General features: G+C 39.4%; 1 protein-coding gene across 1 annotated transcript; it reads left to right on the top strand.

Moving 5' to 3' along the window:
* The first annotated feature begins 974 nt into the window (after positions 1 to 974).
* LOC308395968 (integrin alpha-X-like) lies at positions 975 to 23,016 on the top strand. The gene is made up of 21 exons (XM_080881030.1): positions 975 to 1,020; positions 1,364 to 1,494; positions 3,205 to 3,347; positions 3,474 to 3,624; positions 3,905 to 4,040; positions 4,148 to 4,200; positions 5,108 to 5,213; positions 5,288 to 5,412; positions 7,000 to 7,127; positions 7,254 to 7,404; positions 7,685 to 7,820; positions 7,928 to 7,980; positions 10,805 to 10,889; positions 11,042 to 11,181; positions 11,386 to 11,532; positions 11,645 to 11,842; positions 13,793 to 13,917; positions 14,006 to 14,145; positions 14,243 to 14,373; positions 21,943 to 22,059; positions 22,245 to 23,016. Exons 1-21 carry the CDS (start codon positions 990 to 992, stop codon positions 22,254 to 22,256), a joined length of 2,439 nt encoding a protein of 812 aa, XP_080737156.1. The 5' UTR covers positions 975 to 989; the 3' UTR covers positions 22,257 to 23,016.
* The last annotated feature ends 11 nt before the right edge of the window (positions 23,017 to 23,027 follow it).

Below are 23,027 nucleotides of genomic sequence, written 5' to 3'. Positions count from 1 at the left end.
TGGAAAGGGAATACACATTTTATATACACATATATGTATAGGCCTGAATCCGCTCAGTGAGATCTTTAACAAGACTGGCTACGGAATGGAACAGTTGTCAGCCACCTCCTGTACATGGATGACATCAAGCTGAAACTCAGTGTGGAGAAGTCTGAAGGGATTGAATGCACAAACTCTTAAGACTTTATTTTGCCCATGTTTAATATTAGCAACTACAGTTATAACAGGATATATGGCAGAAAGTAAGGAGAAGTATAATAGGTTTATTGTAGGGTCTACCTTACAATATAAAGCACCTTGAGGTAACTGTTGTTGTGATTTTGCACTGTATAAATTCAACTGAATTCAATTGAATTATAATAGGTACCCTTTAAAGGGACGAATTTATAGGATCAGCCTGTCCAAACAGCTAATCTTGATATTTTTATTAGTCATAGCAGAATAAATTCTCATACTTTTACTGTTTTACTGTCATATCAGTAGTGCTATTAATTATTGGCACAATTTAGACATCACAATGTCTATGAAGGCCATGTGAAACTGCAAACTGCAAGAAACATCATCTAGATCACGGCAAAGACTACAGTTCACCTGGTCTGGTCCATTTAAAATCAAAGTGGGCTGTATGTGTCCCACAATGTAAAATGAGTTTTAATTCCCAGAGCGAGACAGGGTTTTTTCTATTGCAGAATGATGTAGTGTATTTGTATTTTTAATATAAGGTACTAATCTGATGTTATTGTCACAGAAATTTGGCCCGAACACATGCAAGTACCCATCAGGCAATTTGGACTGTCGATATCTGAGGACGCCATGCGCTCTCAAATCACTGTAAGAAACACTCAAAAAACATTTCCTCTGACAATATTCAAAACAAAAAAATGATCTCAGATCATACTTCTTTGTCTCGTTTAAAACCTGATGTAGGTTTGCAGCCCACGTGCAGTGCATCCATCTTGTAACACACTCTGAACAAAGTGTGTTACAAGATGAAACTCGACCGTGGACCGTCCACCCAAGGTAAAAAAAATATTGGGGACGGCGGGTTCTAGCGGTAAAGGCACTGTCTGTGTCCAGCAGACCGTAGTGGTCAACAAAATGTTTGAACTTGACAACTATGAAGCTTCAAGTGTCTCACCAACACACACAGAGCACTCTGATTGATTCTAGTTCAGTTACATTAGAAACAGTGGCTGAGTACAACTATGAGATCATAATTATTGCATTTGTTAATTAAATAATGTTCATGCTTATACATGAATCTTTGTTTCATCAGACCAGAAAATCTAGTAGGACTGTTTGAGGTATATTTATGTCTGTTTCCATCTTCCAGGCTAAATATTTTCATGCTTTTTTCCCCCAGAACGAACAAATAAGTCTGTGGAAGTCGTTTTTTTATTTGATGGATCAGCGAGTATGAGCGAAGAAGAATTCAACAAAAATAAAGACTTCATTGTGGAGATAATGGGCAGCCTTAGGGACACGCCAGTAATGGTCATTATATATTGATGTATATAAACTATACATTATACAGTGGGGCAAAAAAGTATTTAGTCAGCCACCGATTGTGCAAGTTCCCCCACTTAAAATGATGACAGAGGTCAGTAATTTGCACCAGAGGTACACTTCAACTGTGAGAGACAGAATGTGAAAAAAAAAAAAATCCATGAATCCACATGGTAGGATTTGTAAAGAATTTATTGGTAAATCAGGGTGGAAAATAAGTATTTGGTCAATAACAAAAATACAACTCAATACTTTGTAACATAACCTTTGTTGGCAATAACAGAGGTCAAACGTTTACTATAGGTCTTTACCAGGTTTGCACACACAGTAGCTGGTATTTTGGCCCATTCCTCCATGCAGATCTTCTCGAGAGCAGTGATGTTTTGGGGCTGTCGCCGAGCAACACGGACTTTCAACTCCCGCCACAGATTTTCTATGGGGTTGAGGTCTGGAGACTGGCTAGGCCACTCCAGGACTTTCAAATGCTTCTTACGGAGCCACTCCTTTGTTGCCCGGGCGGTGTGTTTTGGATCATTGTCATGTTGGAAGACCCAGCCTCGTTTCATCTTCAAAGTTCTCACTGATGGAAGGAGGTTTTGGCTCAAAATCTCACGATACATGGCCCCATTCATTCTGTCCTTAACACGGATCAGTCGTCCTGTCCCCTTGGCAGAAAAACAGCCCCATAGCATGATGTTTCCACCCCCATGCTTCACAGTAGGTATGGTGTTCTTGGGATGCAACTCAGTATTCTTCTTCCTCCAAACACGACGAGTTGAGTTTATACCAAAAAGTTCTACTTTGGTTTCATCTGACCACATGACATTCTCCCAATCCTCTGCTGTATCATCCATGTGCTCTCTGGCAAACTTCAGACGGGCCTGGACATGCACTGGCTTCAGCAGCGGAACACGTCTGGCACTGCGGGATTTGATTCCCTGCCGTTGTAGTGTGTTACTGATGGTGACCTTTGTTACTTTGGTCCCAGCTCTCTGCAGGTCATTCACCAGGTCCCCCCGTGTGGTTCTGGGATCTTTGCTCACCGTTCTCATGATCATTTTGACCCCACGGGATGAGATCTTGCGTGGAGCCCCAGATCGAGGGAGATTATCAGTGGTCTTGTATGTCTTCCATTTTCTGATGATTGCTCCCACAGTTGATTTTTTCACACCAAGCTGCTTGCCTATTGTAGATTCACTCTTCCCAGTCTGGTGCAGGTCTACAATACTTTTCCTGGTGTCCTTCGAAAGCTCTTTGGTCTTGGCCATGGCGGAGTTTGGAGTCTGACTGTTTGAGGCTGTGGACAGGTGTCTTTTATACAGATGATGGGTTCAAACAGGTGCCATTCATACAGGTAACGAGTGGGGGACAGAAAAGCTTCTTACAGAAGACGTTACAGGTCTGTGAGAGCCAGAGATTTTCCATGTTTGAGGTGACCAAATACTTATTTTCCACCCTGATTTACGAATAAATTCTTTACAAATCCTACCATGTGGATTCATGGATTTTTTTTCACATTCTGTCTCTCACAGTTGAAGTGTACCTCTGGTGCAAATTACTGACCTCTGTCATCATTTTAAGTGGAGGAACTTGCACAATCGGTGGCTGACTAAATACTTTTTTGCCCCACTGTATGAGTAATGAGTAATGAGTATAAGTAGTAACGTATATTTTTGTTGTTGTTTGTTCCGTTTCCAGTTTGCAGCAGTTCAGTTCTCTTTTACAGTCCACAAAGTGTTTGACTTCAACGACTATGCAGCTGGACGTGCTCTCGATAAACTTATGAAAGACAAACATTTAAAAAGTCTCACCCGCACACACAGAGCCCTCGAGTTTGTGTTGTAAGTTGTGTTAAAAGCAGCAGGATCAATACAGCTGTGAGATAATGAGCACTGTATTTGTTCATTTATTCATATTTTTAAATGTTGTTTATTCTGAGTGTTGCTTTGCTTTTGCATTTGATTCAGAGATGAAATCTTTGACAACCCAGCTGCAGGTGCCTCTCCTGATGTTACCAAAGTTCTGATTCTAATCACAGACGGAGATCCCTCTGATACAGACAGGAATGGGATCTTTAGAAGATACGATGATAAAAATATAATTCGTCTTGTCGTTGGGGTAGGATGTGATGTGTTACACCAGTCCCAACAGAAAAATCAGATTTATCCGTTAGACAAATAAATGTGATCATTTTGTGTCACATAAACACTCTTATAGTATTAGACTGTTTTATTCACTGTTATTTAGATGATACACAGTCATACTAAAGTAGAAATGCATCATGGTGTCAGTCTCAGCACAAACAGCTCAGCAGATTTCAGTTCTTAGTCCAGTTTTTATTTCCCATGCTGATGTCAGACTTTGAATTTCATGTTTTCAAGCAGTATTCTGATTTCAGGTCGGACATGCTACGCTGCATAAATTCAGGGCCATCGCTTCAGAGCCAAAACATAGAAATGCCTTCAAAATTGAGAACTATGATGGACTCACAGGAGTGCTGGAGAATTTACAGAAAAAGATATTTACTGTGGAAGGTGATGTTAAACTTTGTTCCCTGTTTTGATAAATACATTTACAAAAATCACTGTTATCTTCCTGGTGTGGACCAGTGGTGGTCACATGTATCTCTTTATTTATTTAGGCTGCACAGCTCCTCTGGCAGAATTCAGTGGATTCAGTGCTGTTTTCAAAAAGGTGAATATCTAACTTCAACTCAGCTCAGGTCAATTCAGTTTTATTTATATGGCAGCTAATCACAACAACAGTCACTTAATATTATAAAGTAACGACTTTAAAATAATAAAAAAAATCACATAATCTCCACACATTTGATGTCCAGATAAGTTATTGATCTATAATCCAGCAGCACTGATTTTATTTCTGTGAAGTAAAATCAAATTTTCACTGGTTTGTGGCAACCTGCTCTTTCGAGTGACAGTTCAGTAATTTTTTAAAGCGATAAAATAAAAAAAATAGCTTTACTTTTTATATCTATACATCCTTCTATCAATTTTCTGAACTAGTGAGCACCATTTGTGGTTGTGGGGTCCTGGAGTGTATGCTGTCATGCTGCGTGAGACTTTTTGTGTAATTGAAACATTATGTGATCATCTCATTGGTGTAAATATTGATTCTAGCAGTGTGACATCAGGGTTTAGAAAGGCTGACGAAATTGAACAATTCTGAATAAGCGCTGAATGATTTGCCTTGAAATCATGTTCTCCACAGGATGCAGAGTAATCACTTTAATTATGCTCATTCATCTAAAGGGAGTTTTTCCTTCCCACTGTTGTCAAAGCGCTCGCTCACAGGGGTCATCTGATTGTTGGGGTTTTCTCTGTTTTTTTGTAAGATCTTTACCTTACAGTATAAAGCACATTGAGGCAACTGTTGTTGTAATTTGGCACTTTATAAATAAAATACAATTGATTTGTATCTATGTAATATTCTAAAGTCAACATTTTAAGTTGTATCTTCTGTTATGATTACGCAGCACAGATGGATTTCCCGTAGATTTGAGCTATGCTCTGCATTTAGCTGTACTGTAACTGCTAAATATTTCCATTGTTGGACATTTAAGTTCAGTTATAATTTGTTTTAGGTTTGCAGCACAACTGCAGTCAGCAACTGTTCCGACAACTCCTACCTGAATATTGTCTGTCACCAGATCCCAAATCTTCAACAAACCTCTTCTTCTGTTGTTGAAGGTAAAACTGTTTTTTAAAGTTTTATATGTTCCTGGTTACATTCTCTTTAAAATTGTTCAAAATTTTCCCCCCAGAACGAACAAATAAGTCTGTGGAAGTCGTTTTTTTATTTGATGGATCAGCGAGTCTGACCGAAGCTGAATTCAACAAAAATAAAGACTTCATTGTGGAGATAATGAGCAGCCTTAGGGACACGCCAGTAATGGTCATTATATATTGATGTATATAAACTATACATTATATGAGTAATGAGTATAAGTAGTAACGTATATTTTTGTTGTTGTTTGTTCCGTTTCCAGTTTGCAGCAGTTCAGTTCTCCTCAACAGTAGGGCTGAACGATATATCGCATTTGCGATAATATCGCGACATGATCAAGTGCAATTTTCTAACCGCAAAGGCTGCGATTATACTCTGGACATGTCCAAATTCATGGGCTGCATCCTCCTGAGGCCGCATTTGTAGACCGATTACGTCACAGCGACGCGCCGAAGGCTGTCCAAATTACTACCATATCCCAGAATTCATAGCGCGGCCCAGCCAAACTCCAGTTTCCAACAATGGCGGCCGCTACTAAGTTTTAAAATTACTCATACTAATCTTTCTGGGTCACAAAATAAACTTTTAAAATATTTTCAGGCGAGAAAGTAGTTGTGTAAACATTAAATATCTGCTCGGTTTATCAAGATATCCCATATTTGCAAAAGTGCTTCGACGTTTTCAGAGGCGTCTGCTACCCACCAGCTCGACAGCTAGCCGGGAGCTCGAGGGTTACTGATGCGGCCGAGAACGGCACAACTCCCGGCACATCATTTTCAGATCACCGCGGAGTTTCGCTGCTCGGGTTAAACGTAATATATAAGTCACTTAGACAACCTAAAAATGTTATTGTTGGGCTTTTTTCAGTGTTTTGTTTGTTTGTGAGTAAATCGGTTTGGCTGAGATTAAAGTTATTAGATTAGATAAAATAAAACTTTATTAATCCCCCGAGTGGGTTCCTCCTTGGTTTTCACACAGCTGACTAAACGTCAAACAGAAAACTTATTAAACAGAAGTATGAGACAGTCGAGAATTTACACCAGTGTCTGGTTATATTTTAGATAGCAAGAAGCAGACGGCCGAGTTTATTAAACTCCACCGAGACAGCGGTGACGCTAATCAGAACTAGACCGTCCAATTTCACGCCTTTAAACTTTAAAGGCGTGTTTGTGTGTGTGTTTATACAATTGCTATTATGTTTGCACTTTATGTGTAATGTTACTGACTGCAGAGATCAGTAAGATGTGTGTATTTTTTATTTATTAGTTTTATTTATTTAATATTATTTTTTAATTGAATGACTGTCTAGTAGTTCACAGATGTCGAAAAACTGAGTGTGGTAAAGCCACTGATTTTGTTTATGTATATTTCCTCAATCTGCACATTGTACTGACTTTCATTTTAATGTTTACACCAGGGTTCCTTGTCAGCACTTTATGCTCAGATGTTTGTAAGCTAAAAATAAACTATTGTGTATGTTCAAATATACTGTTGTGATTGAAGAAGTTAAATAAAAATGTCAGTCATCAATTCATGCATCACCTCATGTCATCATAACAGAGGTCTGTCTTCCAGGAAAGAACAGTTTAAAATTAATGTAATATAGTATTGGCCATACTATATGATGTATTGCTTGTCTTTGTTTAATAATGCAGAAGACAAAGACCTTAAAAAATAATCGCATATCGCATCGCAATCGCAATATTGGGGCAAAAAATCGCAATTAGATTATTTTCCATAATCGTTCAGCCCTACTCAACAGTCCACAAAGTGTTTGACTTCAACGACTATGCAGCTGGACGTGCTCTCGATAAACTTATGAAAGACAAACATTTAAAAAGTCTCACCCGCACACACAGAGCCCTCGAGTTTGTGTTGTAAGTTGTGTTAAAAGCAGCAGGATCAATACAGCTGTGAGATAATGAGCACTGTATTTGTTCATTTATTCATATTTTTAAATGTTGTTTATTCTGAGTGTTGCTTTGCTTTCGCATTTGTTTCAGAGATGAAATCTTTGACAACCCAGCTGCAGGCGCCTCTCCTGATGTTACCAAAGTTCTGATTCTAATCACAGACGGAGATCCCTCTGATACAGACAGGAATGGGATCTTTAGAAGATACGATGATAAAAATATAATTCGTCTTGTCGTTGGGGTAGGATGTGATGTGTTACACCAGTCCCAACAGAAAAATCAGATTTATCCGTTAGACAAATAAATGTGATCATTTTGTGTCACATAAACACTCTTATAGTATTAGACTGTTTTATTCACTGTTATTTAGATGATACACAGTCATACTAAAGTAGAAATGCATCATGGTGTCAGTCTCAGCACAAACAGCTCAGCAGATTTCAGTTCTTAGTCCAGTTTTTATTTCCCATGCTGATGTCAGACTTTGAATTTCATGTTTTCAAGCAGTATTCTGATTTCAGGTCGGAGCTGCTACGCTGCATAAATTCAGGGCCATCGCTTCAGAGCCAAAACATAGAAATGCCTTCAAAATTGAGAACTATGATGGACTCACAGGAGTGCTGGAGAATTTACAGAAAAAGATATTTACTGTGGAAGGTGATGTTAAACTTTGTTCCCTGTTTTGATAAATACATTTACAAAAATCACTGTTATCTTCCTGGTGTGGACCAGTGGTGGTCACATGTATCTCTTTATTTATTTAGGCTGCACAGCTCCTCTGGCAGAATTCAGTGGATTCAGTGCTGTTTTCAAAAAGGTGATTTCAAAAGGTTAAAACTGCACACATTCAAAGTGTAAATTATTTACTTGTGACGAGATTAAAATTTCTCAGTCACGGCTAACCTGACATACACAGGTGCAGCTAAAGCGCAGATAATAAAGCACTGACTACTGCTAAACTTTACTTTTACTTTCTAAAATTTTAAATTCTTATTGTTTGTAAAATAAAATCCGCACTGACAGACTTTTTGACACAAAGAGAAACACTGGAAATGTGCTAGAATTGTAAAATGTACTCTTCAGTCTTTCTGTTTGTAAAACAAGTTGTTTTAGAAATCAAGAACTTTAATTTGAACCTGTACCCGACAATCCACTAATATTGGATTTTGAATATCTCACCAGCTACAGTACAGCATATCACCAATAGATTCAGTGAATCAAGAGAAATCTGTACACAAGGGACGAGGCCAAAAATTAATATTGGATGTCTGTTATTTTCGGGGCCCCAGGCAGCAATGCATTAAGATGGTGAATAATTATTTCATGGAAATCAGATGAGCATGGGCTCAGGAACACTTCCAGAAATCACTGTCTGTGAACAGAGTTCACCATTCCATCCACAAACGCAGGTTAAAGCTCTCTCATACATATGTCTGTGAAGGTTCTCCGTCATCCAGGTCATCGTAGTCAAAGGAGCTTGCAAAGAAAAGCGTCTGGACTTCTTTAAGTTACTTGAAGACGTTTCACCTCTCATCCGAGAAGCTTCTTCAGTTCTAAGGTCAAATGGTGGAGAGTCCCAGATTTAAACCCAGTGGGAGTTTCCCCCCACAGAGGGACAAAAGGACCCCTGATGATCCTCTAATCACATGAGCCAAGGTGTGAAAGCGGGTGTGGGTCCCAATCAGCCAGAGTTTCGGGTGTGTTCATTGTGAAACCTGGCCCCACCTTATCATGCGAATTCCTGAGGTCAGATGGCCCAGGATGTGAGTGGGCGTTAAGGCGTCTGGGAAGGGATCTCAGAACTGGATTATAGATGGCAGAGAGTTGGTGTCGTAAACCCCCGCCTCTGTTCAAAGATGGTCGCTCACAGTGGACATAGATGCTTCTTTCACTCCTCTTTCAAACCATCTGTCCTCTCTGTCCAAAATGTGAACATTGGCATCCTCGAAAGAGTGTCCTTTATCCTTAAGATGCAGATGGACTGCTGAGTCTTGTCCTGTGGAGGTGGCTCTTCTGTGTTGTGCCATGTGCTTGTGAAGTGGCTGTTTGGTCTCTCCGATGTAGAGGTCTGGGCATTCCTCGCTGCACTGTACAGCATACACCACATTGTTAAGTCTGTGTTTTGGCGTTTTGTCTTTCGGATGAACCAGTTTTTGTCTGAGCGTGTTGCTGGGTCTGAAATGCACCGGGATGTCATGCTTGGAGAAAACTCTCCTGAGTTTCTCTGATACACCGGCTACATAGGGGATGACAACGTTGTTGTGTCTGTCCTTCTTATCCTCCCTCGCTGGTGTCTGGTCTTCTTTTCTGTGCCTCTTTGCTGACTTTAAGAACGCCCATTTAGGATAGCCGCACGTTTTGAGTGCTTCCTTTACATGTGTGTGTTCCTTCTTTTTTCCTTCAGGCTTAGAGGGAACATGTTCTGCCCGGTGGTGTAGGGTCCTGATTACTCCAAGTTTGTGTTCCAGAGGGTGATGGGAGTCAAAGAGGAGGTACTGGTCTGTGTGTGTGGGCTTCCAGTAAACTTCGATGTTGAGTTTGCCGTTCTCTTCAATGTGCACGGCGCAGTCCAGGAAAGGCAAACAGTTGTCCTTTGTGTCTTCCCTGGTGAACTTGATGTTTTTATCCACAGCGTTAATGTGCGCAGTGAAGGATTCCACTTCTTGTGTCTTGATTTTGACTCAGGTGTCGTCTACATATCTGTACCAGTGGCTGGGTTCCTTTCCACTTCCTCCATGTAAAGGTTGGCTACAATAGGTGACACGGGGGAGCCCTTGGCGCAGCCATGTTTTTGTCTGTAGAAGCCTTCATTGTATTTGAAATATGTGGTGGTAAGGCAGAGGTCTAACAGTGTGCAGATCTGATCGGCTGTGAAGTTGGTCCTGTCTTCTAAGGAGCTGTCTTCTTGTAGTCGACTACAAGAAGACAGCTCCTTAGAAGACAGGACCAACTTCACAGCCGATTCTGTTCAAAAATTTGATATCTTTCCTATATTCTCTTGTGAATAAAACAATGTGTAATGTAATGCAAATAACTGCAAAATTCTGTTGTTAATTACATTTTCCACAGCATCAGCATCAGCAACATGAGTTGCATCTCCACTGTAGTTATTGAAATACAGAAAAATCAGTATGCTGCTGTTTTTTTTGGAGTGATCGGATGCATTTTATGTACAGCAAAGAAAACAAACCATAAAAGCTTTACTTTCCCCAAAAAATCCAAAATGTATATCAAACTCAAAATATGAAAACAGTTTGAAGAAACTCTAATAATACATTTTAAACTGTCCGTCAATACAACTACAGAATGTCGATTATTAATTAAAATAATAATTACAGTGGATCATTAAACCCATGAATGAAACTATAAATGCAATTTCTCTGCTTCAGATTATAACCAAGCATAGCCTTAGTAGTGTGCTTTAAGTGATAGTGGAAAAACATCATTTTCCTACAGTTCCTATCACTTAATGTGAACGAGGCAGCTCAAAATCTCCTTTTTAGCTGAGCTTTGCTTTTTTGTAAGCGTTCTTATTTTAATTCATGACTGATTTGTGACATTACCTCATCACTGTTACTGGTATCTCAGTTCCTCTCTGTCTCTGTTCAGCCTGAACTGTAATCAGATGTTTCTGTGAGCAGGATAGCCTGATCGTGGGTTCTGTGGAATCGAACAGCTGGCGTAGTTTTCTCCATAGACCTCAAGAACGAATGCAGGGTTACCTGGGTAAACCCATTTCTTTTTTTTTATTATTACCTACTATCTATATGATACCTGCTACTTTAATAAGATTACTTTTCTATGACTTGAGATACCATAGTGTAGCACATATGAGATCCAGAGTGAACATTTAGCAGATTATTATTTGGCTGTTGCAGGAAATTCCATTTCCATCGGAAAGAAAAACGGTGTTCCTTTGTATTTCGTGGGTTTACCAGAGTTTGAGCAAACAGGACAGATCGTTTTCAGACACCACTGCATACACTGGACAGAAGTGCAGAAAATTCGTGGAGAACAGGTTGGTAACTGGAAATATCATGATTTTTAAAAATATTCAGATTTGAGCTAAAGCATGGAAATATTTGTGCCAAAACTTTTGTAAAAGTTTGGATTTTGTGTCATATTAAGAGGACAGCTCTTAATAACTGTACTACTTTGAAGCTGTGTCTTTGGGTTTGGTTTTGACTTTCTAAATCATCCTTTACACTCAAAACATTTTTAGATTGGTTCCTACTTCGGTGCTGAGCTGTGCTCATTAGATGTTGATTCAGATGGGAGCACTGACTTCCTGCTGGTAGGAGCTCCACAGTTTCATCTGCCTCAGGTGAAGAAAGAAGGCCGGGTCTACATCTACTCTGTGAGTGATGAGGTGAGCTATAATAAAAACTAAGATCCAGTGTGACACTGTGTGAGCTTTAAAGCTGATAAAATACATGCATGTGTTTTCATAGTCCATTATTAACATCCTCGTTTCCTATTAGACTGTACTGGAAAGTAACCAGGATGTGACGGGACCATCTATGGGTAGATTTGGCACCACCATATCCAGTCTTCCAGACCTGAATGGAGATGGACTCCGAGACGTAGCTGTCGGAGCTCCGCTTGAGGATGATAAGAGCGGGGCTGTGTATATCTACCATGGCAACAGGCAGAGAGGGATAGTCAGCACTTTCAGCCAGGTGACACCGACAATACTACTGTGCAAAGGTCTTGAGCCACATGTCATGTCTTTATATTCTGCTTTTAAAATGCTAAGTAGGTGTAGTGATTTCTTGCAAACATGTGCAAAATACATGGAAATACGATATAAGAGGCAAAAATAGAGTTTGTACAGTTATAACAAGCTTTGGACTGCCTCTATTCTTTTACACAGCCCGAACTCTCTTAGGCAGGTCATTTCTTTCTTGCAATTGGTAGTCTTCAGGATTAGTTCCTTAAAGGACATTCAAAGCTTCTCTTTGGATGTTGGCTGCCTTTTGTTCTCTATAAAGATGATCCCACACTGCTTCAGTAATGTTGAGGTCCAGGCTCTGGGGAAACCAGTTGATGACTGTTAGTGTTCCACTGTGTGCTTTTCTATAAAGGTATACTTTTACTGTGTTGGCAGCGTGTTTGAGATCATTGTGATGCTAAAAAAAAATGTAGCCATCGGCAATCAGGCGCTTTCCAGGTGGATCAAAATCTGACTGTACTCTTCCGTGTTCATAATTCTGTAAATTGTGACAAATCGTGAACCCGACTGGCCATTTAACGACAGCCCCGAACCATAACAGAGCCTCCACTGTGTTAGTTCAAAAGAAATTATCTTTTTTCTGTCCAACTCTGTTATCTTTGACATTTTTGAAGATTCCACTGAAAATATTGTGTGGAATTTCCTGCATCTCTAAAAAACAAATCAAACGACACGTGTCAAAAGAAATTGAATTAGAAGAACAATTTAGATAATTTCAGTCTTTGAGTTTTGTTTATGCTTTAATGATTCACAGGTCAGTGTTTGTCACGGCTGGCGGAGTGAGCCGTGTGGAGTGGAGGAAAAGGAGGACCCAAAATGCAGCAAACTGATGATACGAGTGAAGTTTATTTACACGGTGGCAGTGGCAAAAACAGGCAATGAAGCATGAGTAATGACAAACCTAAACTGGGAGAAACTAAAGAGCAAACCTGAAATCTTACAAAACGGAGAGCGGAGCAGAGAGACGCAGACCAAGGACCAGGATACCAAGAAACACAGACGAGCCGACAACGAACACAGACCGACACCCACTATATATACACACACACACAAGGTAATCGGGTAATCGCACACAGGAGGGAAGAACAGCTGATCTGAATACACATGATGACTGGAGGACACAAGCTGAACACAATGACAACAGACACAGACTTTCAGAACAAAACAGGAAATCTAGAACCCGAACCGGACACAAGGGGGGAGGACACAGAATAACTAGAACAGAGGGAAATAATCACAAAACACAAAACGCTGGGTCAACGACCCAGGACCATGACAGTGTTAGGTGGTTTTAAAAATGAAAAAAATGATCAGGTACAAGAACTGGACCGAAAATGAATTAAAAATGTTTTTTTAAAAAAAAGCCTTTAAAAGACCTTTATTACTTACGTTATTATCAAAGATTCAGGAGGAAAATTATTTCTATAACCTTCAAATCTTATAAACCATCAGAAAACTGAGGCACAAATGATGGATCTGCACAACACTGTTGCCCCTCCATGCTTGCCTCTTGATTGTTTTAGTAATGCTGTAATATAACTTCAAAGATATGACAACCTGCCCAAAGAACTTTGTGTCCAACACTAGTTCAAATGGTGGGTTTAGAACATGTAGAATCTCTGTTTCTCTGTCAGACTCCACAACCTGCCAGCCTAAATGTATTCAAGTCAAAATATTGTAGAATAACGACTGAACGACGTGCAGAGCCTTTTCTCTTTTTTGCCTGTGCTTATGGAGTTGTGTTCGTACACTCTCAAAACCCTCTGTGCATTTGCATTGAAGTTTAATTATCTGCAGCATGATAATATTATCAGACTTACACTTATGAGAGCACACAGACATGTAATGTCATCTGAAAGAGGTATTTAGACTCGGCTCTAATATCTTCTTATTTCAGAGAATCATGGGAAAAAATATCGACCATGGGCTGAAATTCTTTGGAAGGGCCATCTTTGGGGAGCTCGGGGAGGATGGACTCCCGGGTGTTGTGGTTGAATCACGTGGTGCAGCTGTTGTATTCAGGTGAATATTATATGAACACTGCACCTATAAAAGAAGCTAAGCGACAGAAGAAGCGACAATCTATTTAAGTTCATTCGCTTCCTTTCAGATCCAAGCCGGTCTTCAACGTCTTGGCTCGTCTGTCTTTTCACCCTGAGAACCTTGACGCCCTGAGTCCAGATAAAAATGTAGCTTTGGTTAAAATAACGGCATGCTTTGAAAAGGTCGAAGCAACAAAGAGCAAAGCAGGTAAGTTTGTCGTGATGAGCGGACAAATGTGGAACATTTAAACTGTTTTTTAAAAATCCAGATTAATGTGTATTTATTTAATGTGACTTTTTTTCAGGGCCAGTGAGCTCAGCATTGAACATCACATACACACTTAATGTGACGAGTCAAGCAAGTCAAAGTATGTTCAGTCAGACCCTGAAGCTGAGAGATGAAAACACCTGCGTCAGCTACTCCATCAACAGAGCAGTAAGAATGCTGAACATCATCTGTTTATTTATTCACTCTCTGATGACTTTAACACATCGTTCAATCACCACTTTTCCTTAAAGCGCCAGTTTTGTGAGCTGTTTTAAGCCATAGCACGCACTATGGACATGTCACATAAGATTCTGAATTTAGCCGAGCCTCAAAGGGCTTGGTGCCATATAAAAGACATTTTACATGATTATTTTACACTTTACATTTACCTGACTGACTGCCCCTCGCAAGCTTGGGGTTTAAACCATTGAGAAAAGGTGGGCGGGGATTTGTCTACAAGTCCTTTTCTTTTTCCACGCCCTTTAGGGTTTGCCACAGGAAATCATTTGACTGCAAGCTTTGGACATGCTTAATTAAAGGCATTATATATCGCCCTTAATATCAATAATCAGGTTTATTTATATTGTACCAAATCACAATCACCTCAATAAAGATCCTACAGAAAACACCAGCAATCATGCAGCTTCCTATGAGTTGGCACTCTGCAGCAGTGGAAAGCAACACTTCCCTTTCAACAGGAACAAACCTCAGGCACAACCAGTGGAGGGACAGCCATAGATCTCCTGTTACTGGTTGGGGGTGAGGGGAGGGAGACAGGACAAGCTGTGGAAAACAGACAGAGATTAATAATAACTAATGATTAAATGCAGAGTGCTGAAGAATGAAGAGGTGCTTGCGGAACAAAATCCCAGCAGCATAGTCCTAATGCAGCGTAACTAAGGGAGGATTCAGGGTCACCTGATCCAACCGTAACTATAAGCTAGGGGCAGGCAGACCCTGATCCTGTATCCAGAGACCAAAACACCACAGACAACAGCAGGATAATGTCGTCTTTTTAATTTAATTTAATTTAATTTAATTTTAAAAAAATCAAACAAATGGGTATTAAAATGGGTGAATCTGCTCATTTAGCAGCAGTGTGTGTGAAATGTTAGGTGGATAAGATGAGGCGATTTGTAGCTACATTAAAAAAATGAAATAAAAAAAAATCCCAATGAATCTACCTGAATGATGCAAACGGAAGTGAAAAACTCTTTTTCATCAGTATTAATGCTTAGTTTTTAAGGGTTACTCTAAGCAGTGGCAGTCCTAGCCAGGTGGCGGAGGGCTTTCACCTCAGAATCTCATCTCTGCTTTTCGCGGATGATGTGGTTCTGTTGGCTTCATCGGGTGAGGGCCTCCAGCTTGCGCTGGAACAGTTTGCAGCTGAGTGTGAAGCAGCGGGAATGAGGATCAGCACCTCCAAATCTGAGGCCATGGTTCTCAGCCACAAAAAGGTGGAGTGCCCACTCCGGGTCGGGGATGAGTTCCTGCCCCAAGTGGAGGAGTTCAAGTATCTCGGGGTCTTGTTCGCGAGTGATGGGAGAAGGGAGCCGGAGATCGACAGACGGATTGGGGCTGCAGCTGCAGTAATGCGGACGCTGCACCGGTCCGTCGTGGTGAAAAGAGAGCTGAGTGTAAAAGCGAAGCTCTCAGTTTACCGGTCGATCTACGTCCCTACCCTCACCTATGGCCACGAGCTGTGGGTAGTGACCGAAAGAACAAGATCTCGGATACAAGCGGCGGAAATGAGCTTCCTCCGAAGGGTGGCTGGCCTCTCCCTTAGAGATAGGGTGAGAAGTTCGGCCATCCGGGAGGGGCTCAGAGTAGAGCAGCTGCTGCTCCACATCGAAAGGAGCCAGCTGAGGTGGTTCGGACATCTGACAAGGATGCCTCCTGGGTGAGGTGTTCCAGGCATGTCCCACCGGGAGGAGGCCCCGGGGCAGACCCAGGACACGCTGGAGCGATTATATCTCTTGGCTGGCCTGGGAACGCCTTGGTGTTCCCCCGGATAAGCTACTTGTGTCAAGCCAGCCTCCAATTCGAGACTTGCAGTCAAGCCAGCCTCCAGTTTGTTTTACGTTCCCTGTGTATTCAAAGTATTACGGGAATGGATGTGGAAACCGGATTTCAAAATAAAAGCCAACTTCGAGTGAATTAACAGATATGTTAAGAACATAATAACATATAATTTAGTTTGTTTTTTTGTTTTTTTTACAAACTCTAATGTTAGATCTATATGACACAGCCTTGTACCCTAATTGTGCCCTGTCACTATCAAGGCCATCTTATTTTGGATTTCAAAGTAAAAGCCCTGTGAATCTTCATTTTTGAACTACTCTTTCAATGACTTAATAATGCTCTTAAAAGCAAAAGTCGTATTTCCAAATACTATTTGAACTTTATATCAACACTTTCCAACCACAGTCTTTTTCACAGTGATACCATATCAATATCAAGTCAGTCTGATTTTGCCTTTCATAGTAATGGCCCTTTGAAATTGCCGATATTTGACTTAATCTTCTAACGATTCAAAATGCTCTAAAATGAAAAATTCTTGTTTCCACAGGGTAAGTCCACTTTAGATCAACAGTATACAGACCCACAGTGATACCATATCAATATCAAGTCATTCTGATTATGCCTTCCAAAATAAATGCCCTTTCAAATTGAGCATATACGACCTACTTTTTTAACGATTTCAAAATGTTCTTAAACAGAATTTTGCGGTTTCCACAGGATAATTTCACTTTAGGTCAACAGTATACAACCTCACGATGTTACCATATCAATATCAAGTCATTCTGATTTTGCTTTCAAAAATAAAAGCATTTTCAAACTGCCCATATCTGACTTGCTCCTGGAACAATTTCAAAATGCTCTAAAATGGCAAATTCCTGTTTCCACAGGCTAATTCCACTCCAGATCAACAGTATACAGCCCCACAGTGATACCATATCAATATCAAGTCATTCTGATTTTGCCTTCCAAAGTAAAAGCCTTTTCAAATTGTCCATAATTGACCTACCTTTCAGTGATTTCAAAATGCTCTAAAATGGAAAATTCCTGTTTCCACAGGGTAATTCCACCTTAGATCAACAGTATACAGCCCCACAGTGATACCGTATCAATATCAAGTCATTCTGATTATGCCTTCCAAAATAAAAGACTTTTTAAATTGTCCATAATTGACCTAACTTTCAGTGATTTCAAAATGCTCTAAAATGGAAATTTCCTGTTTCCACAGGGTAATTCCACTCCAGATCAACAGTATACAGCCCCACAGTGATACCATATTAATATCAAGTCATTCTGATGATGCCTTCCAAAATAATGGCCTGTTGAAAATGCCCATAATTTACCTAACTTTCAGTGATTTCAGAATGCTCTAAAAAGGAAGATTTCAGTTTCCACAGGGTAATTCCACTTTAGATCAACAGTATACAACCTCACAATGTTACCATGTCAATTTCAAGTCAGTCCGATTTTGCTTTTCAAAATAAAAGCTTTTTCAATTTGCCCATATATGACTTACTCTTGGAGCGAATTCAAAATGCTCTAAGATGGAAAATTGCTGTTTCCACAGCATAATTCCACTTTAGATCAATAGTATCCAACCCCACAGTGATACCATATCAATATCAAATCAGTCTGATGTTGCCTTCCAAAATAAAAGACTTTTCAAATTGCCGATATATGACCTACTCTTTTAAAGAATTCAGAACGCTCTAAAAATGAAAATTGCTCTTTCCACAGGATGAATCCATGTTAGATCAAAAGTGTACAACCACACCATGGTACTATGTCAATTTCAAGTCATTCTGATTTTGCCTTCCAAAATAATGGCCTGTTGAAAATGCCCATAACTTACCTAACTTTCAGTGATTTCAGAATGCTCTAAAAAGGAAGATTTCAGTTTCCACAGGGTAATTCCACTTTAGATCAACAGTATACAACCTCACAATGTTACCATGTCAATTTCAAGTCAGTCCGATTTTGCTTTTCAAAATAAAAGCTTTTTCAATTTGCCCATATATGACTTACTCTTGGAGCGAATTCAAAATGCTCTAAGATGGAAAATTGCTGTTTCCACAGCATAATTCCACTTTAGATCAATAGTATCCAACCCCACAGTGATACCATATCAATATCAAATCAGTCTGATGTTGCCTTCCAAAATAAAAGACTTTTCAAATTGCCGATATATGACCTACTCTTTTAAAGAATTCAGAACGCTCTAAAAATGAAAATTGCTCTTTCCACAGGATGAATCCATGTTAGATCAAAAGTGTACAACCACACCATGGTACTATGTCAATTTCAAGTCATTCTGATTTTGCCTTCCAAAATAATGGCCTGTTGAAAATGCCCATAACTTACCTAACTTTCAGTGATTTCAGAATGCTCTAAAAAGGAAATTTTCTGTTTCCACAGAATAATTTCACTTTAAATCAACAGTATACAACCTCACGATGTTACCATGTCAATTTCAAGTCAGTCTGATTTTGCTTTCCAAAATAAAAGCCTTTTCAAATTGCCCATATACGACCTACTCTTTTAACGATTTCAAAATGCTCTTAAATGAAAAATTCATGTTTCAACAGGAGAATTCCACTTTAGATCAACAGTATACAACCCCACAGAGATACGATGTTAAGATCAAGTTACTCTGATTTTGCCTTCCAAAATAAAAGTATTTTCAAATTGCCCGTAGACGACCTACTCTTTTAACGATTTCAAAATGCTCTTAAATTGAAAGATGCTGTTTCCACAGGATAATTCCACTTTAGATCAACAGTATCCAACCCGACAGTAAAACCATGTAAATTTCATGTTGGTCTGATTTCGCCTTTCAAATTAATGGCCCGTCGAATTTGTCCATATGTGATATACTCTTTGCAAGAGTAAAAACTTGTACCTCTTGTGCAAGAGGTTCTTTTTTTTTGGGGGGGGGGTTGTTGCCGATGCCCATGATGCCACACCCCCCACCATGATGCCGTCCTGGGCAACCGCCCATGTCGCCCGTATCAAAAACCGCTACTGACTCTAAGACTTATCAAATAACAGTGCTTGAGTTTGTTACCATCGTAGTATTTTTAGGCTTTGAAATACCGCGGTAAAGTGAGCCATCATTTGTGAGCCGCGGTCAAGCCAGCCGCCTCCTATCCGCCGCATAAATTTCCTTGCGCTTTTACACCAGTCTTTACGGTAGCGCCTTTTCGCTTTATCCCACACGCGCGCACACAAATTACAATGGAACGGCCCAATACAGTCAATACAATTATGGAAATTTCAGAAATTCATTAAAAATCATCCTGAGTAGTTGAGGTCCAACTTTCAACAGATTCCTTCTCTAGGACACCTACTGTACCTGTGTGCCAAGTTTCAGCCAGATTCACTGTAATATTCCACAGAAATTAATGGAAACTTCTATTCAAGCTAATACAGTCAATACAATAGGATTATGTCAATTTTCAAAAATTCATTAAAAATCATCCTGAGTAGTTGAGGTCCAACTTTCAACACATCCCTCCTCTGGGACACCTACTGTACCTGTGTGCCAAGTTCCATCCAGATTTACTGTAAAATTCCTCAGAAAATAAAGGAAACTTATATTCAATCTACTACAGCCAATACACTACAATTATGTCAATTTTCAAAAATTGATTAAAAATCATCCTGAGTAGTTGAGGTCCAACAACAACATAGACATCTATATTTGCTCAGAAACTCTACTTCATTGATAAGATGAATCCACTACAAATAGTCTTCTGAAAAAATATTTTTCAATTTGTTTCAATTTTTAAAAATATGTTCTTAAAGATTACCGCAAGGTTTAGAATGGAATATGTTTTACTTACTATACAGCGGGTGAGATGATGTAATTTAAAAGCAGACTAAAAAGCAGAGGACAACAAAACTGTGATGAACTAAAAGAGAGCCCTTTATTGTGGCTGATGGAAGAAACTTGAACATACAACAAGGCAAAAGCAATAGGTTACAATAACTGTAATTAATCCTGAAATGGGCGAGACTAAAATACGACTGTTATTAATATTACTGTGACTATGTCAACACTACTACAGACCTGAACATGATGGCGACCAGCAGTATGAGATAAAATATTAAGGGGTACACCCAAGACTTGAACATGAGAAAGGAAAACAGACTCTTAAAACAGGAAACATGACGAATGTATACCTCACATTAACAAACAAGGGCGATTGGAATGAATTGTAATGGTAGGTGACACGAAACGATCTATTTAAACAAAGCAGTAAACAATGAGCAACTATGAGCTGTCAGGGAGAATTAGAAGAACGTAACAAAGTATCGCCAAATTAAAAGTACTAACTAATAACAGCAAAAACAAGAATTACATACATTGATCAATAGTAATCTTAATCAACAAATACCAAAACTAATGCAAAAAGGGTTGGGTCACAAACCCAAACTGCGAGAATCACATTATTTTCTAAACTTAGTGTAATTTTTTAGAAAAGGTATTAAAATGAAAAAGAATGCAATACAAAATCTAAACGAACAAGCTCTATTTACATTTCTGAAATACATAACCTACATATGTACAGAAAAATCAGAATCGGAGAAGCTTTATTAATTTGACGGTGAAATTGAATAAAAGTTTCCTGTAATTTCTGTGGAATATTACAGTGAATCTGGCTGAAACTTGGCACACAGGTACAGTAGGTGTCCCGGAGAAGGAATCTGTTGAAAGTTGGACCTCAACTACTATGGATGATTTTTAATGAATTTTTGAAAATTGACATAATTCTATTGTATTGACTGTATTAGATTGAATAAAAGTTTCCTGTAATTTCTGAGGAATATTACAGTGAATCTGGATGGAACTTGGCACACAGGTACAGTAGGTGTCCCGGAGAAGGAATCTGTTGAAAGTTGGACCTCAACTACTCAGGATGATTTTTAATGAATTTTTGAAAATTTCCATAATTGTAGTGTATTGGCTGTATTGAATTGTATATAAATGTCCTTTAATTTCTGAGGAATATTACAGTGAATCTGGATGGAACTTGGCACACAGGTACAGTAGGTGTCCTAGAGGAGGGATGTGTTGAAAGTTGGACCTCAACTACTCAGGATGATTTTTAATGAATTTTTGAAAATTTCCATAATTGTAGTGTATTGGCTGTATTGCATTGAATACAAGTACCCTTTAATTTCTGAGGAATTTTACAGTAAATCTGGATGGAACTTGGCACACAGGTACAGTAGGTGTCCCAGAGGAGGGATGTGTTGAAAGTTGGACCTCAACTATTCAGGATGATTTTTAATGAATTTTTGAAATAAACATAATTGTAGTGTATTGACTGTATTGCACTGAATATGAGTTTACTGTGATTTCTGAGTAATATTACAGTAAATCTGGGTAAAACCTGGCCCAGAGGTAAAGTAGGTGTCCGAGAAGAGGATTGTGTTGAAAGCTTGGCATCAACTTTTAAGAATGATTTTTAATGAATTTTTGAATATGCAACCAGACTGTCACGATGGCTGTATTGGGCTGTTCCATTGTAATTTGTGTGTCTAGGCTTTCAATCAGGATATAAAGCGAAAAGGCGCTACCGTAAAGACTGGTGTAAAAGCGCAAGGAAATTTATGCGGCGGATAGGAGGCGGCTGGCTTGACCGCGGCTCACAAATGACGGCTCACTTTACCGCGGTTTTGAAACGATGATGACAACGACTTTGTTTCTTACAGAACTATGTGGATGACACATCAACACCTCTCAGGATCAGACTTAACTTCCTTCAACCTGACAGCGAGAGCGCGAGCGCCGTCCTGAGCGTGGACTCTGAAAGAGAGGCTGCCCTTGAGGTAAGTTCAGTCGCCCGTACAGTCTGTATTTACATGCTTATTGTATACAACCAAAGATACAGCTATAGTCATGTCCTATTATATTTACCAAGAGTATTTAGTAGGATTTAATATGAGGTTTGAAGCTTTTTTCTGACCTGCGGTTTAAGTTTGACCTGTTTTGTTTTTTCTTTTACTTTTTACAGATTCCCATTTAAAAATAATGCAGAAGAAGAAGTGAGAGCTGAACTGTTCAAGAACGTATTTCTGATTTTTAGCAAGTAAAAAACATGTTATTATCATGGAGTAATTAAAAGACTTATTGATGAAAACAATGAGAAATAACTTTGTCTTTAAATGTAAAACTTTTCAATTCGTTCTTTCCTAATTTTTAGTTATTTAATTTAGATTCAGTTTTGTTTTATTTACACCCCACATAATCACAGCAACAGTCACCTAAAGCCCATAAAGACTCTGCACAAAATAGAGATGAATGCAGAGAAAACCCCAACAATAAAAACTACCCCCCATTAACAAGCACATGGCAACAGTTGGAAGGAAAAGCTCTCCTTCAACAGGAAGAAGCCTCCAGCATAACCAGGCTCAGGGAGGGGCAGCCAGCTGCTGTGACCAGCTGTGGGTGAGGGAAGGAGGGAAGGACAAAAGACGTGCTGTGGAAGAGAGCCGGAGATTAATAATGACTCATAATTAAAAGCTGAGAGGTGTGTAAACACACAGAGAGTGAGGAAGAAACATCATGAGAAGCTATCAGCAGCCTGGGCCTTCAGTTAACCAGAATCTATCGTTGTTTCACAGAGACACTCTGCTGATGTGTTTAAACGTTTGTCTTGTCAAATGCAAAAACAATAAAATAAAACATATCAAAGCCTGTCACATCACACAGCACTGTCACTAAGCTCCTGGCCCATTTCTATGCATTAAAATTACTGTCATCTTGTGGCCACAGTCAGCTACTGTCGCTGAAAATC

Source organism: Rhamphochromis sp. 'chilingali', assembly GCF_963969265.1.
Source record: "Rhamphochromis sp. 'chilingali' genome assembly, chromosome: 4".
In the NCBI taxonomy this organism is placed as follows: Eukaryota; Metazoa; Chordata; class Actinopteri; order Cichliformes; family Cichlidae; genus Rhamphochromis; species Rhamphochromis sp. 'chilingali'.
This window is presented reverse-complemented; position numbering and strand designations above follow the sequence as displayed.

What these genes read in the sequence shown, in the direction of transcription:
- LOC308395968 (XM_080881030.1), top strand. Translation starts at nt 990, where the DNA reads ATGAAACTCGACCGTGGACCGTCCACCCAAG. An exon ending in AAAGATATTTACTGTGGAAG is followed by an intron (nt 4,041 to 4,147) that starts GTGATGTTAAAC and finishes TTATTTATTTAG; the next exon opens with GCTGCACAGCTCCTCTGGCA. An exon ending in TCTACTCTGTGAGTGATGAG is followed by an intron (nt 11,533 to 11,644) that starts GTGAGCTATAAT and finishes GTTTCCTATTAG; the next exon opens with ACTGTACTGGAAAGTAACCA.